This window comes from Mesocricetus auratus, unplaced genomic scaffold (assembly GCF_017639785.1).
Source record: "Mesocricetus auratus isolate SY011 unplaced genomic scaffold, BCM_Maur_2.0 Super-Scaffold_100025, whole genome shotgun sequence".
Taxonomy (NCBI): domain Eukaryota; kingdom Metazoa; phylum Chordata; class Mammalia; order Rodentia; family Cricetidae; genus Mesocricetus; species Mesocricetus auratus.
The window spans coordinates 19961387-19978035 of record NW_024429206.1 but is presented as its reverse complement, the minus strand read 5'-3'; the positions used below and the strand labels follow the sequence as shown (position 1 = coordinate 19978035).

Sequence of the window (16649 nt, the reverse complement as noted above, 5' to 3'; positions counted from 1 at the left end):
TGCACACATATAAAATCCTTTAAAAAGTTAAAAAGTTCAAAGTCAGCTTGTCTTTGGTGAGACCCTGTCAACTCCCAACAAGCAAACCCCAACAAACCAACCCCTTATGTCCATCCGATTCAGGGTAAGAGTCTAGGCACACAAGGGCAGTAGTGTCTGCCACTCTCAGCCAGCACCTCCACCTTCCTGACTAACCCAGTACTCCGAGGTCCCAGCAGGCAGGTGAGGTGTGCGATGTCCCCTGATGTCTGTGTTGAGGACAGGGAGGAGTGGCCCAGTGGGAACCAGAGACAGATTAGGCATGCTCAGTGTTACACAGTCCTCTAAGGTGTAGCTGAAGCCACTGGGGATGGTGACGCAGGGCCCTGATGACCTGACATACATGAGGGACACACAGAGCTGGCCACCACCAGCCTGGTGAAGACGACGGGGCATATCTGGCACAGATACGGAATGGAGGAGCCCAGCAGGTGCCTCGAAGGCAGGTGGCAGTCCTATCTGCTCAACAGTGCTTGCTGGGTCATCTTGGGGGCCATGTCTCATGGACACCCATTTTCTAGCCACCAACTGCGTCACCTGTCCTACCCACACCAGCTTCTGGGGGGGGGTCTAAGTGTCCTGATGGGAGCCCATGTCTGGCCAGGCACATGGCAGAACCTGAAAGGGAATCCAGCCAGCATAGAACAGTCCTGAGCATATGGAGTGTCAGGATGGAAGCAGGGCCAGGTCTTCATTTCTGATGTCGGAACCCTGTGTGCTTTACACATGAGTTCTGTGAGAGCAATGGGTGGGAGGGATCTGAAAACTGCATCTTCACAGGGCAGCTGAGAGCCAGAATGTCAGGACCACCTTGTGACTGACTGGCCTGGCAGAGTCCCACAGGGGAGACTTCCCTTTCCACAAATAGAGAGAAGCCACCATTGGAGAGAAGTCCTGTTTTCCCCACATGCTGACACACATTAAATGGCAGACACACCAAAAGCAGGAGCTGCCCCCAGCTGCTAGCTAGAAAAGGTGTTTCCTCTTGTTTTATTTGATAATACATTTTCACAGAAACATGATATATTTACAAATATACAGGTAAGAGACTGCTGGTCAAAAATCTGAAACTGAAAATGTCACTAAAAATTTACAAAAGCCACCGACTGACCCAGGGAGTCGGGCTGGAGAACCTGGAGGGCCGTGCGGAGGTGGACGCAGAGCTTGCAGCTCAGGTTGTGGCTGGGGTGGGGATGCTTTGAGCCAAAGTCCAGCACCTGTGACCACAGCCAGGCCACAGCTGCGCCTGCCCGATACTCTGCTTGGGGCTGGCTCCGTGGCTGCCACCTCAGGATGCGCTGGTTTGCAGGTTTTTTGAAGCTGCGAGCATTGCTCTTACTTTGGCCATGAGATCCTGTGTGGGGAGACATGGAGGGACAAGTTAGCCTCCTGCTAACCAGATTTGTGAGGAGGCCATGGCGAGGACAGGAGGCAGAGCTCGCAAACAGCCCAGTTGTTTAAACCCATTACATCTTGCACAGGAACCGAAGTCACCTCTCTGTCTTGTCACAAACCTCCCACAGCTGTGACCCCACGTGGCCCGGGAGTACAAGCAGGGCCCAAGACGTGTCAGTCACCTGCGGAAGACTCAGGCCCCACCGCATGGCAACCCCAGAAAGAGGACATGAACTTCCTGTGGAAGATGAGGCTCCCCCAGGAAGTGATTCCTCCCCCTTCCCTGACCTAGCGCTTGGCTGCAGCAGGACCCAAACCACTGAGTCAATAGGTGACCAGCCCAAGATTCTGACCTGAGTCAGTGTTGGTGAAACAAGGGGCAAGAAGGAAAATTAGCCAAAGAGAAAACAAAAATGGAGCCCCGTAATAAAAGATGAAAAGGAGAGGTGCACTCCCGTCTTACCTGAGTTATTTTGCTCTGCACAGAGGAGACGATCGCTGAGGAGATCTGGCCATCTTTTTCCTGAGAAACCCCCCTAGAGCATAGGAAAGAGCGTAGGCTCAGAAACACTCACGAATCTGAAGGCTAGTTCCCACACCCTATTCTCTAAAACTACAGTAAAATAGCAACAAGCTTAGAAACACATTGTGTGTGCACGTGGGGCAGAGGTTGACACTGGGTGTCTCCCCCGGACTGAACGGCGCTGGATCCTCCCATCTCCACCTCAGCCTGCTGCAACTGCAGGTCCCCATGCTGTGCTATGAGCACTTATCCAAGCCTTCACCCATCCCAGGAACATGTGTTTTCACGCCCACCTCACAAGATGAACCCAACTCCCGTTTAACATCAACACTGCACAAATGCTTGGGAAGAGAGGCTAATGAGGGAGGCACCTATCAGGAAGGCCAGGAGGAGCAGAACCACAGCCCAAGTGACCCTTGGTTCACACGAAAAGCTTCTGCGGATGCAGACACCCCATGTCCTAGTGGTCGGGCTTCCTATACTCACTCCGGGATGGCAGCCTTCAGATGTGGAACCTTTAGGTGAGCTGTGTTCTTCACGGAGTGGCCATGAACATGTCTGAACTGAGTATGCCCTGTTCACACTTACAAAAGCTCTACCAAGGACGCAGACTTTATCCTCACATGGCCAGCCCTGGACTCAAGATTCCCCAGACTTCAAGGCCTGATTGTTAGGTAGATGCAATTCCAGCAAGGATAGACAGCCTCCTGAGACCGTCTGTCACCGAGACCCAGTAAGTCCTGCACGGAACCTCAGGAGCTCTTTTACCCATGGAAGGAATCTGAAAGCCTGGGAAGGCGTGGGTTGGGAGGAGGTGCTCCCATGGGTTCCTGTCTGAGGTGTTCACAGCAAGTGCTACCCAGGCCTCACTTGCCTGCCCTCGATCTTTCCCACTGAGAGCTGCCCGGAGGTCACGGTTACCTGGAGCGTTCCTGGGAAGAACCTCGGCTCTCCACAGGAGAGATGCTGGCTGAGTGGGCCGAGTGGGCTGAGGGACGCTGTGCCGCCTGCTTGCTCGGGGATGTTGACTGGGACCGGGTCTTGGCCTTAGTGCGAGACCGTGATCTCCGCTTCTTCTTCTTCTCATGGGGACTTCTGAAAGGGAAGTGCTCTCGTCAGGGCATAGGCAGCGCGACAGGAAGGCAGTCTGAACTTGTCTGTTTCAAGGGCCTCCCCACGTGGCCGCTTTTGTTCTTTTTGAGACATATATTATAGGCTGGCTTTGAATTTGCTCTGTAGCTGAGGATGACCTTAAATTCCCGATCTCCTTCCTCCACCTCCCAAGTTCTGGGATTACAGGATGCACCACCAGAACCGGTGTGTGTGGTACTGGCAAACTGAATCCAGGGTATGGCATGCTAGGCAAGCACTCTGCCAGCTGAGTACAGTTCCAGCCTCATGTGCACACCTCAGACAGCTGTAATCCTTCAGTCAATTGAGCCTGTATATCCACGGGGTACTAAAACTATCCAGAAGTCAGCCTTTCCATAGTGGAAGCTTAGTCCTGGGGAGATGTCTGGCATTTAATGAACAATGAGCACTCTATTTGCATTGAAAATACCAAGATAACTACCAAGGGCAGCCTGTAGGAAAGTCTATATTGCTTTCTTATCCACGCCAAAAGATAGGAAATTATCTGTCAAATCCTGCACACACCTGCTTCATCTGATAGCTCAGGAGGAGGCAGCCTGGGCCTACTCTGCGCATGTCTAACTGCACAGTGCCAGCATAGCTCTGACCCTGCTCCCACCACAGGACAGGGCAGCCAAGCCCACCAGGCCGCGTCCCACTCCTTGCAAAGGCTCTGGCATTGCCTCACTGTTTCTACCATGTACAGATGTGGGCACACCCACAAACACACGGGGGAGACTGCGAGGATTCTTTACATACTTGGTAAATGCAGTATCTCCTGAGATCCACTCCCGGCACACAGGACGGGGCCGCTGGCAGCCCGCACTCCACCTCCACTTAGTGTGTCCTGAGAGGCTCTGCAGGTCTATCATTGGCTCCTAGAGCTTTTCCCTCCCTCCTAGGCTCTACCTTTCAAAGTGTTGCCGTTCTCTCTTGCAGTCAGCAGGGACCTATCTCTACGGCATTTGGTTTTCAGACATACAAAGGCCCTTCCCAACCTGGCCAGTCCTGTGTCCTCCAGGACAGGTATGAGGTGGGAGGATGACTCTGAATGGTTCTTATTCCACCTTCTCCTGCTTCTTGGGGATCCCCCCGGCTGCTAGGCTTGTGTGGTAAAGCGCTTTTACTCGCTGAGCCATCTCACCAGGCCTGCTTCAGTCTTCACTGTCTGACCTCAGGCTTCTGTTGGAGCAAAGCAGTTTGCTCACCTCTGAAGTTGCTGAGGTCACTTTGTGTCTAGGCTCTCCGTGCTGCTGCTGAGTGACAGAAGCTTCACTGTGGCCTGTTGTTCTGGAACAGTCCCTCAGGGTACTTCTCAGCATATGTCCTGCTCCACACTTAGCACTGTAGGAACCACGCCCCACACTACTGTGTGGGGGGCTCAGCAGTGCTTCTAAGTCACCTTTAAGCCTGGGTGTGTCCCTACATGTTCTTATACTAAAAGCAGCAATGTTTTCCTTGCGTCTGTGGCCAAATGTCCCCAGTGCACTCTGGGGAGAATAGCGGCTGTAAGTCCGGTGGGCGCACCTGTAACTTTGTAAGAAACGAAGCCGTTTCTGGGAGGCAGCCTCAGGCCTGGCCAGTGTGCAAGAAGCAAGAGACTTGCTGTGCTCCCTCATTGACTGCCCCTGCCCAGCACCCTTCTGAGTGCACCCTGCTAATGTGTTTCTCTGTGAAGTCGGTGGCCTCCACTGCTGACAGGGGCTTCAGAGACAGGCACTGTGGTGTCTGTTGCCCCTAGAAGCAGACTTGACTGTCAAGCTTTCCTGGCATTGGAAGTGTCTTCTGTGTCCTTGTGGGTGTGCACGTACACACATGTGGGACGACAACGAAGACCTGGTTCTTCAGCTGCTATCCATTTTAGTTTTGGAGACAAGGTCTCTCACTGTGTAACCCTGGCCCGCCTCAAACTCAGAACTCTGCCTGCTGAGTTCAAGGGGCCTGCCTGCCTGTCTCCCTGGTACTGATATTACGAGCACGTATCGCATGCCTGTTTTTCTGTGAGGCTTCAGTGGATGGAACTCAGGTCCCACTGTTCGTGTGGCAGGTACTTTACTGACAGAGCTGTCTCCCCAGCCCAGTAGGGTATTTCTCTTTGCATCCTAAGGAGTCTCAGGCACACACTCTGTTCTGGTTCTGGCCTTTACATTTAGACACTGATCTAAAACGAGCTAACCCTGCAGCAGTCTGTCTCCCTCATCCCAGTGTCCCGTGGGTTGAGCACACTCTGCTGGAGGACCCCTGCCAAAGCACTTGAGTGCTGTGGTCTAAGCACTCACAGGGCAGGCTTTAAGGATATTGTGGTCCATTCAGTTTTCCAATGAAGCTTGACTGCGGCTTCTACTGGGATCTGGCTACCACCAGGTCGTAGTCCTCCACCTTAGTTCTTTAACTGGCATTGTTTTGGTTTGTCAGCCAGTCCCCCCAAATTCTTAGGATGTACGTTGGAGTTGGGCTGGATCTATAGATTGCAGAGAGAGGAGGTGTGGGCAGGACAGTTGGCTAGTGTTCAGGAGAAGCTCTGTTTCTCAGAGCTCTAGTTGTGAACAGGAATGCGCACAGTCCTTGATGGCCTAGTGATTAGTCATGAGGTCTTGGAGGAGAGTGGCCGCCCTCTCCTTGCTGAGGTTCCTGAGAAGTTACCCCGTCATTCCTGCATGGGGGTTCACAGGGAAAACTGGCTTGGAGCTGGGAGCCAGGGACTAAGACTGTAAGTTCCAATTCCAAAATTGGATTTTCCCAAACAGATGAGGAACAGATCAAACATTGTCTTTCTCCTGTGTCAGTCTGGGACTCTGCCCATCTCTGAGAGACAGAATTTCCTTATTATCCATTATACATCTGCAGGCCTTTCCTGCCTGATTAATTTAACCACAGAATGCCAATTCTTTGACCATTTTTCACAATCTTTGGTTCTGCTCCTTTCTTATGCGGCTGTTTTTTTGTTTTACAAATATCTTGTCTCACTTTAATAATTTTCTTGCTTCTGCGTTGCCTATAGTTTGTTCTTTCCCCAGATTAAGATAGACAGGATCATGTTTCTAAACTCTGCTCTCGTGTAGCTTCATGCAAACATTACAGAGACCAACTTCCTTCCTAGCTGGTTCCCTGCAAAGGGGAAAGGCCATACTTTCATGTCACTCTCTTCCAAGTAGGCCTCTTTCCCAGGGCTTCTCTCAGCAGGAGGACATCGAAGCGTGTTGCAAACCCACCTGTGGCTTTCCATACTGTCACAGGTCTTTCGCACACTGTGCTGTGGTAAGGGGACATGCTATGACAGAGAACAGACTGTCCTGGTCAGTGTTGTGCACCCATCTTAAAAGCAGTGTGCCCTTGGAGGACCCTGGCCGTGTCTCAGCCGTCTGCCTGTCTGCGGCACTGCACTTGACTGTCTGCCCCCACTCAAGTGCTAAGGGTCCATTCTGTGCACAGTTTGCACAACACATCCTGATGACAAAACACCTGCCTCAGTCAGGTCTGTCTCTGTCTCTGTCTCAGTCTCTCTCTCTCCCCCCCCACCCTCTCTTTCTCCAAAAGTCCCACACAGCTCCCCCCCCCCGCCAAAAAAAGTCACACAGTTCAGGCTGCCTTCAAACTAGCCATGTAGAGATGACCCCACTGATCCATGTGAGAGGCCTTGGGTTCAACCCTGGCACTGCCCAAACCCCCAAGTACCCAAAACCCACTTTATAAAAAGGTCTAAGATCTGTCTGACATAATTTTCCACACAAATTTTTAATCATTCACCTTCTCACAGCCTCATCTGTTTTCCTTTCCTTCCTGAGTTTCTGTTTTCTTTTGAATGAAAGGTTTTTGTTTTATGTCCTCTCAGCTTTTATTCATTTACTTAAAAATTTTTTTTGCTGGTTTTTTTTCAAGATAGGGTCTCATTATGTAGCTCTGGCTGTCCTGTAACTATGTAGACCAGGTTGCCTCTGCCTCCTAAGTGCTGGGATTAGAGGTGTCTGACCCCTAGCTTCCTCTCATATATATGTATCTTATTTTGTGTGAGGTCGGAGGACAAATTACGGACGTTAGTTCTGTTTTCTGCCATTCGGAGATAAGATCCAGGATGTGAGCCTTGATGGCAGGCACCTTTACCCACTGAGCCATCATGGTAGCCCCACCCTTTATGCTTTTCAGCTATGTTTTTCCTGGTTGTTGAGGGGACTATAACACACAACTTCTCGTTTTCCAAGCTCACCTTGAAGGAGTAACACTACACACAGAAAGCCTTTCAGTCATTAACTTCAGTGCTATGCCAGACGCAGTGCTCTGCACAGGGAAAGCAATGGTAGGAAGCCATTGCTACTGACTCCTTTCTTCCTGCAGTAAAGTACCCAGGACATCCTGCTGACTATAGTGCCATCTTGTATGCTCTACTGAAACATGATACACCATGCACGCACATGCCATGTGTGGATGCTGCTGTTTGTGTTCAGCTTTGCCAATTTTATTGTGCTCTTTTTGAGACAGTATCTCATGAACTTAGGTAGCTGAGGATAGTCCTGAACTCTTGGTCCTTCTTTCTCTACCTCCTGAGTGCTGAATGGCTGGGCCACAGGTGTGCACTGTCATGTCCTGTCTACCAGATTTTACTTTAAATATGCAACAGGCTTAGATACTAATCTCCAAACTGATGGGGGGGGTCTTTCTGTGTATGTGCTTATCTTATTGGTTGTTGAATAAAGCACTGTTGGCCAATAGGGAAGGAAGGTAGGTTGGACGAGGAGTCAAGGAAGATTCTGGGAAAGAGGCACAAAGTCACAATGTAGAATGTGGTAGAATTAAGAGGTCTGAACCTTTCTCCGGTAAGAGACATGGAAATACTCAGATTAGCAATTATGGGTTAAATATTAAGTCAGAGCTAGCCGATAAGAAATCATACAGCTTTATAATTAATATAGTATCTTACGTGTTATTTGGGGGCTGAAACTGTGGCAGCAGAGCCCAGGTGGCTGGCGGGAAGACTACATGTTACACCAAACCTTCACTTAAAGGAAGCAGGGTGGGCTGGAGTGATGGGTCTGTGGTTGAGAGCACTGTCTGCTTTTCCAGAGAACCTGGGTTCCAATCCTAGCATTCATATGGCAGCTCACAACCATCTGTTACAAATCTGGCTTCCACAGGCACCAGCCAAGCACACGTGATGCACAGACATACATACGTGTGTGAAAACACTCTTACGTACAAATAATGCAAATGATATGGAAAGAAAGCAGTGTAACATAGAGAAAGGATGAACCCCAGAGCTGGGGCAGGCAAGGCAGCAGAGTCTGGACATCTGCACAGAGAAACTGGCTAGTGTCTGAAGAACACTAAGATCAGAGTCATTTTAACAATGTGACAACCCACTTGGAGGTTCCTGGAGTCTATCACAATCAGACAGGATAAGGCAATGGGAAAGTGTATAGTCAACAACACCCAAAGTAGCGCTAAACAAGGGAGGGGTCAGCTAATGACAGAAGAAGAGACAGGACCAGAAAATAGCCATTCTTGCTGCCACCAACTACCATGGCAGAAAACTGCTGGGAACAGAGTCCATATGTCTGCCCAGGGTCCCCTAGAAGGTGACCTGCTTGTTCAGAGAGGCAGAGGCAACTTTAGCTGAGGGACCAGGTGTGGCATCACTAAGAATGCATTCTTCATTCAGAGTGCTTGGAATTCCTTCCACGGATGAGTACCATGGTCCTGCCTGTGGCCTTCCGCAGCACTGCTGGTCTGGACTCTAACTCATGTGGGAAGGGCAGTGGATGCAGACAGAGAGAAGTAGACCTACAGTTAAGTAAGCTGCTGACCAAGTGTGTATGGGTGCTCTTAGGACCATGTTAAAACCCCTAGTGAGAGCACATATCTTTGATTCGAGTACTTGGGAAGAAGAGGCAAGCAGATCTCTGTGAGTTAGAGGCCAGCTTGGTCTACAGAGTGAGTTCCACAACAGCCAGAGCTACACAGAGAAACCCTGTCTTGAAAAATAAAACAAACTAACAAAACCCACCCGAGTTAGAGGGTAGTAATCAGTCTGTAGGAAACTGCTTCAGATTGCTCTATCAGAGCAGCAGCATGCCCCTCCAACAGGTTGATGTATCAGGGTGTCAGTGAATCAGCCACAGGCCACTTAAAGCAGACCCCACCCATATGCTGAGATGGAAGGGTGGAGGGAGTGGATACGGGACTGAAGGAGCTGGATGGAAGTGGACCAGCTCCAGGTCTGCAGGGAAGAACATGGTGGCTAGCAGCTGCACATCCTTCAGTGGCTGCTCCTGGAGCAGTGCTCAGCTGAGAGCCTCTTCCTGTCTTTTCAGGATGACAGTGCTCCAGCAGAAGGGCCAGGGGCTTCTTAAGTCCTGATGCCTAAGATGGGGATAGCTGCCCTAGCACTTTGGACACCGGCCCATCCACCACCATCTCCCATCATCTCCCTTTGAATGTAAAGGGTAATTTGAGGGCAAAGCAAGAATTTTTCTGTTGAGAGAGATCTTTTGCTGTAAGAATTAATTTTAGACCATGCCCTTTACATATACCAAAGGTGATGATGAACTTCAAATGTTAAACCACTTGCTTAAGGAATGAATTCTATGTTCTGCAATAGCTGGTAGGATTATGAAGGCTGGAGTGTAATTTATAAATGTGAACTTGTATTGGAAACCTTTGCCAACACCCATCCGCCTCCCAGTTTGTCTGCTGGCTTTTCAGGTTAAATAAAAGGATCTCCTTTTTCCAATCAACAGCCATCCTACGACCAGCTAACAGGCCGCTTTGTGTTGCTCCCCCTTAGGCTCCCTCCAGAGGGGGTTCTGTGACCACTGCTCATGCCATATGGTTAGCATTGTGGGCAACTACAGCTGGGCCCCAGATGTGTACTGTTCACCTGTAATCCAGGGTCTGCCCCTCAAATATTCTAGTCTTTCTGGCTGTTTTGTCCCGTGACAGATAGAGATGACTCCTGTCCACGTGGGAACTAAAGAAATCCACCAGGAGACAGTAGATGTTAGGACCAGAGGAGGGTGCTCCAGAACACCTCCCATGCAGGGAACATAGTTCTCACGTAGTGGCTACACCCACTGCAGCCATCATCTGCATTTCCAGCATCTCCCAAAGGACTATACACAAAACACTTGGTCCCCAGAGCGGTGCTGCAAGGAGGAGGGACTGGGACTATCAAGAGGGACCTAGTGGAAGGTTAGTAGGTCCCTGGGGACATGGCCCTGAAGAGGATAACAGGTCCCAGCCCTTCCTTTTTGATGCCTGATCAAGAGGCAAACGGTTTGGTCCTAACATGTGCTCCCACCACAATTCACTGCCCCAGCACAGGCCCAAAGCAACAAGATTAATCAAAACAAACTCTCATTCTCTGTAAGTTGATTATCTCAGGCACTGAGCTATAGAGATGGAAAGTTGATTAACACAGGAACAGAGTGGCACCACAGAGTATAGACAGGTTTCCAAACTTAGAGACAAGCCAGAGAAAGTACTAGGGCCCCGAGTATGATAGGGGAAGCCAGGGTAGCCTGGGGTTCTCACCAGGAACCTGTGGCTTACAGGGTTAAAATGTACCCCTGGCTCTCTGGGCTTGGACTTCTGCTCTAGTCATGTTAGCTGACCTCCTCCTTGTCCTGCTTCACCATTGTATACCAGCCAGTCTCCAGTGGCCATTACTGGAGACAAAGCAGGACATTGAGACAAGGTGTTTGTATTTTCAGTATTGACCCCTCTGTTCCTTAAACACAGGTAGGGAAACCAGGGCAGATCCAGCAAGGTCCCTGGGCTAGTGTTAATGAAAAATATGTTCCAGAGCAAAGAAAGCCATGGGAGGGCTCCAAAAGCATGGACACCAACTTTGCCCTGGATCCCCACATGCTCTTGGTGACCCACTGACTGCCCCAAGAGACAGTACCCTCTACTTGGTGAGCCTGGGCTCCCAGAGGAGACATTGCTACATAAGTTCCCTGCAACTGTTTCACACAGGTGACACCAAGATTTCGACAGTTTTTTTCCCCCTGTAAGACATGGTAGCCTACCTGGAACGGGTCCGCTTCCTGCTGACTCCAGGGCTGCTGCTCATCCGGTAGGCAGTAGGGACACTCCTGTCTTCCCGTCGTCTCTCAGGAGAGTGTGCTCTTCTTCTTGGGGACCGAGAACGTGACCTAGATAGAGAACAAGGGGGACTTTAGCTCTTGTCTGAGGGCTGGTCTCTGTGGTATGCACCTCCCTAGCATGAGGCCAGAGAAGCCCTGTGTGAGATGCAGGCTGCTCAGATGGGCCCTGCCCTACTGACCCCACCCCTGCCTGTGCGACAGCAAGGCCAGATCCCCAGGAGGCCACGCTTGCTCTTCCCTGCTCTTGCCTTGCGCTCGCTCACTCGAGGCCTGAAGCTGTCAGCTCACTCAAGCTGCTCCTTGACAGGGAAAGGCGCTGAGGTTCCGGCAAAGGGAGAAACTAAAGGTTGAGAGGCCAAGGACTATGGGCTGCACCTTGACATTCCTCCTGTCACTCATCTCCCGCCATGTGGCAGGAGGCAACAGGACCACCCTGCAGGCCCACTGGCATGAAGCCTAAACCCTGCACCTGCTCAGAACATGATGCCCTCATGACAGACTGACTACTTTAAGTTTATGGGAGGCTTCATGGACACAAACCATCTATTAATACTTATTCTTTGTTTGATTCATGCCGGGATATACTCCACACATGACAGGAGAGACCCTCAGGCCCCTCTTACCCTTTGTGGGTGTAGGGGTCCTTAACAGAGGGTTCCTCAATGAAGGCTTGAGACTTTTATTTTAGTTCTCTGTCCATTTGCTATTTTAGGAAAATCTCCAGTAAGCAGAAATTTAGAGGGGGGAACCTACAAAACCCAAACTCCTCTCTTTGTTCTGTTTCCATGGCAACCCAGTCAAAAACAATATAAAGAGAGCAGTTTGATTCCACCATTTGAAAAAGTTCTTCATTGCATCACTCTAAGCACAATGAATTCCTCCCTCCCAATAGAAACAACACACAGTTGTTCAGGAATCAAGTTCTGGTCACACCCTGGCCCCATGAGCCCACAAGGGGCCTCTCTCCAGCAGGGCTGGTCTAGGTGGTGTGCCTCCCCAGACCTTCCCTAGGCTACACAGACTACAGAGGTGGGGGCAGTCAGACACCTTGACGGTTTACCAGGTTTCCCCTCAAAAGAGCTCCAGGAGTCAAAGCTGCTCGAGGCCGAGGCTGCCTGATAACTCTCCTGCTGTGCTGCCGCCACTGCCGAGCTGCTGGGACAAGGCTCCACACTCAAGATCCCTGGGGAGGCTGAGGGCCTGCGGTCGGAGGCACATACTTCACATTCAGAATGAAATGTGCCGGGCTGGGTGCTACCAGAGCCGTGAGAAAGCTCCGCTCACTCAAAGCTTTAGCACCTATGGATGCTTAGCATAGAATTCTACAATAAACTCAACAATTAGGAAAAATATGTTAGTTTGTAATGCCTGCAGATTCAGAACGTTGAAGTACAACACGGTTTTGCAGTGGCTACTGGTATTATGAATTCTTCAGAGCACAGTGGCTGTTCCCAGTAGAGTTCCTTCTGGGAAAGAAGCCCTGCTCAGAACAGGGCAGCAAATAACAGCCAGTAATTCTTTAGGTTTCACTTTAATTAAGTAAGTCTTAGTGCTTTTAATTTTTGTTAACCAGGCTCTTAATATTGATGCCAGGACAGTGCAAGAGCCGGGAAATCCAGCTTAAAAGTAAATCAGTGTGCAATGTCACCACAAGCCTTCTTAAAGAAGACAACTGGTCTCAATTAAAAACTTCCAGGCAGAGTACAACAAAGGTGATCCTTCCTGAATGACCACAATGCTTTGTCTGAATGCCATTGTCTGCTCCTCACTGCTCACTGCTCTGGGGCTCTCACAGCTGTGGGCAGCCAGGGTCTGGATCTAACCTAGTGGGAACTGGCTTGAGTTAAGGTGAACAGGATTGGGGTCAAGTCACCTTCAGTTCATTCCATTCACAGACTTAGTCACAGGTCACCTCAACATAAAACTACTGTCCCACACCCATATGGGGAGAGTCACCACACAGGAAGTTCCAATCACCCTCCTTCTTCCTTTAAGAAACAGGTTTGAGGGATTAAATGTCCTTGCTACATAGTTTACCATTAGGAAACAAATAGTAAAGACACACCAATTTGAAACTAAAATAGAATCTCAATTTTATAAAATCTCAATTTTGCCTGTATAAGCTTTTTCTTGCTTTTTTTTTTTTTTTATTTTGCTTTTTGAGACACGGTTTCTCTTGTAGCTCTAGCTGTCCTGGAACTCACTCTGTAGACCAGGCTGGCCTTGAACTCAGAGATTCCCCCTGCCTCTGTCTCCTGAGTGCTGGGATTAAAAGTGTGCACCACCATGCCCACTTTTCTTACTGAATGCTATAAACTAGCAAAACAAACAAACAAACAAACAAAAAACCCCAAAAACAAACAAACAAACAAAAAAACCCAAAAGCTTCCTTAGCCGGCACACCCTCCCCTGCTTGAAGGGATTTATGGAGTTATCTTTAAAGAAATGTCTATCACACAGATCCCTCATACTGCTGGGCTGCCCGAAAGGCATTCAGACACTCAGTTCAACATCTCACCACTGAGGGTCTGACTCCAGGAGGTAACAGGTAAGCAGCTTCACACTTCACTGTGGAAGTTAGCTCAGGAACACGCAAACCATCACATGTGACTTAACTTCGTGCCTGCTGCTTCACCTCAGAAGCCTGAAAGCTGGGCACAGCACAACTGAGAGCAGAAGCAACACCTCTGGACAGTCTTACACTTTTGGTTGATGCTGACTCCCACTGTGCTTTCTGAGGCACTGGTGTCGTTATGAGACTAAAGAATTTTGCTAAGAACATGCCTTTGCAGATCCAAAGTCACCTACAGTTTGGAGTAAGCAGTTTCCACCCTACGAGCACATCACACAGCAAATGAACATCATACTGTCCTGCATTTTATATGGGACCAGAACCACTTAATACAGAGAAGACAATGCACTTCAGTTGCAGTATACTACCACAGGAGAATACCAACAACTGCAGCATTTACTTTGAGCTAGCAGTCATCATTTAAAAATGACCATTTAGGCTGTGTCAGGCCTGAAAAATAAGTCTAGTATGTCCTATTGTAGGCGTTACCATGGCAATGGATTACTCTACCTGAAAAGATAGTTAAAGACAAAATAATGACAGTATCAGCAGCACTTTCTGCACTGTGGTTAGAATGTCAACAGCACATAGCACTGAGCTTGCCATCCCATTTCAGTCACAACTGCAACATTGTATTTGGTGTTTATAAGATATGGTCTCAGTATTGTTTATCTTCAAGATATGGTCTTAGTATGAAGAGCAGGATGGCTCTGGACATCTTCCTTCTCCTGTCTCAGTCTGAGTACTGGGACCATAAGCATGGCTACTGCACCTGCCATAACCACAGCTTTCAGCTTGGGAAAATACAACCCCATCCAGAGAGCAGGAGCCTTTAGAGGATAAAGGGAGACCGGAGGGTGAGGTCCTTGTGCAGCCGAGGACAGTGGCTTCCAGGGGCCATGTTTTAGTTCTCTGGGTGTTGTACAGACAGACAGCAGCTAGAAGGTGGGTCACAGTACCAACACTCCTATTCTAAACTGTAAAACCAAACACCAAAGATTGACTTATCTAATGCTGTAAATTATGTGAGCTATTTAACCAAATAAATCAAAAGTGTCTATTTGACCCCACCTCAGTCACTGAGGCAGAAGTTTGGGGAGCTTTGAGAATAACCGGCTCTGCTGACACAGTAAAACATTTTCACTGAAGGTCAAATTAAGATAAAACTGGTGGCCAACCATCAGAGAAGAAATAGTGGTCAGAAGACTATCAGCTTCATTTTGTCTTTTAGCTGACACTTACACTAAGGAGTAGGGTTTTGCTCCTTGGACCTGCAGGCACTGAAGATATAAAGTGTTATAAATAATGTACTTGTATAAAATATGTAAACGTAAATCTATCGCAAACTTTAAAACATTTTAAAAGGTAAGATAATATATAAGATAATCCAGTCCATTACAGTTAAGGACTACAGTTACCTTTAGCCAAGAACTTACAATGCAGGTGTTAGGTGAACACTCCAGGTTAATAGCACCCAACCTGGGGAAAAGCTGGACAGGCAGAGCATAGGGAAGAGGTCTATGGTGGTCTACCCTACCACATACTGAGATTAGTTAGTGTGGGTGACTGTGGCCAGGAAGGGCCTGGGCAGCCCTCTCTACCGGCACAAGGCCTGGGAATCATGAGGGGACTGTTCTTCCTTGTCTGGGCCCTGGAGTAGAGGAAATCAGGGAGAACTGCCTGGGCAGACAGAATGAGGCTGAAGGATTGGCACAGCCTGTGTTGTTTGGATCTGTAACACAAATTTTAGGAGCTTAAAAAAAAAAAGTAAACTCTTCATTATTATGAAATGGCAAGCTTTCTGCATGTGCATAGCAATAGTACAAAGTGTTGAACTTCCAAAACTAGAGCCAAAGGCTCACCATGAAGACAAACACACTCTCAGTGAAGACAAGTCAGACACTTGTCAGCCCTGAGCTTGGTGTGGATAAAGACAGAGAAAGCACACTGCTTTTAGGATGTACACAAGGAGACCAATGTATGCAGTACACACAAGAACACAGGACACCAATGTCTATGGATGGTGCTGACACCATCCCAGAAGAAAGATGAGTACCTGGAGTGGATGCCAGGTGTGTGAGGACACCTGATCAGAGTCCAGGGGACACCATGGATGACAAGGCAGGATGAGAGCTAAAGACAGGATAGGCATCCTGAATCTCTCATACTAGCGACTGCTGAGCTTCAGTTTTAACCCTTTAACACTAAGGGGTATGCTCTGAGGCCCTTGAAGTTCAAGTTTCCTAATTCTGTTGCCAGAAATGCTAAACCGCTTCTTCAACACCTGGCTTCTTATCAAGAGGGCTTTTCAGGGAGAGGCAGCAGGCTGAGATGAAGCGACAGATCCACACAGCTGCTTCTTCACACTCACTTGCAGAAGCTATGCACAACATCTCAACACAGACTGGGCAGGAAGGGCTGCTGTACCACTTCATTCAGAAGCAATCAGTACAGGAAAGTTCACTCACACAAAATAACCCCAGCATGCCAGCCTATGAATTTCTACAACTCAACACATATGTCAAGCTCACTCTATAACCTGCAAACCATTAAACAAACTGTCCCACACTATCTATAAGGCAGTCTCATGGTCTCAGTATTGCTATGCAGTTGAAGGTGATCCTGAATGCCTTGATCCTCCTGCCTCGATTTTTCAAGCACTGGGATCATAGGCATGTGTTATCACACCCATTCACAATTTCCTTTTTTAAAACTTTTGATGGGAGGAAGGGGAACATTTTTTTCTTCCTTTTTTCTTTTCAAGACAGAGTTTCTCTGCATAGCCCTGGCTGCTCTGGAACTTGCTCTGTACAGTACCCAGGCTGGAACTCACAGAGATCTGCCTGCCTCTGCCACCCGAGTGCTGGGATTAAAGGTGTGTGCACCACTG

General features: G+C 48.9%; 1 protein-coding gene across 1 annotated transcript in view; it reads right to left on the bottom strand.

The window, feature by feature from the left end:
• Nucleotides 1-1002: 1002 nt before the first annotated feature.
• LOC101839321 (splicing factor SWAP) overlaps nucleotides 1003-16649 on the bottom strand; it is a 66537-nt gene continuing 50890 nt past the window's right edge. Inside the window, 5 exon segments of the mRNA XM_040731081.1 lie at nucleotides 1003-1393; nucleotides 1898-1970; nucleotides 2879-3052; nucleotides 11110-11235; nucleotides 12235-12387. Of these exon segments, the coding sequence (XP_040587015.1) occupies nucleotides 1328-1393; nucleotides 1898-1970; nucleotides 2879-3052; nucleotides 11110-11235; nucleotides 12235-12387 (592 nt within the window). The 3' untranslated portion in view covers nucleotides 1003-1327.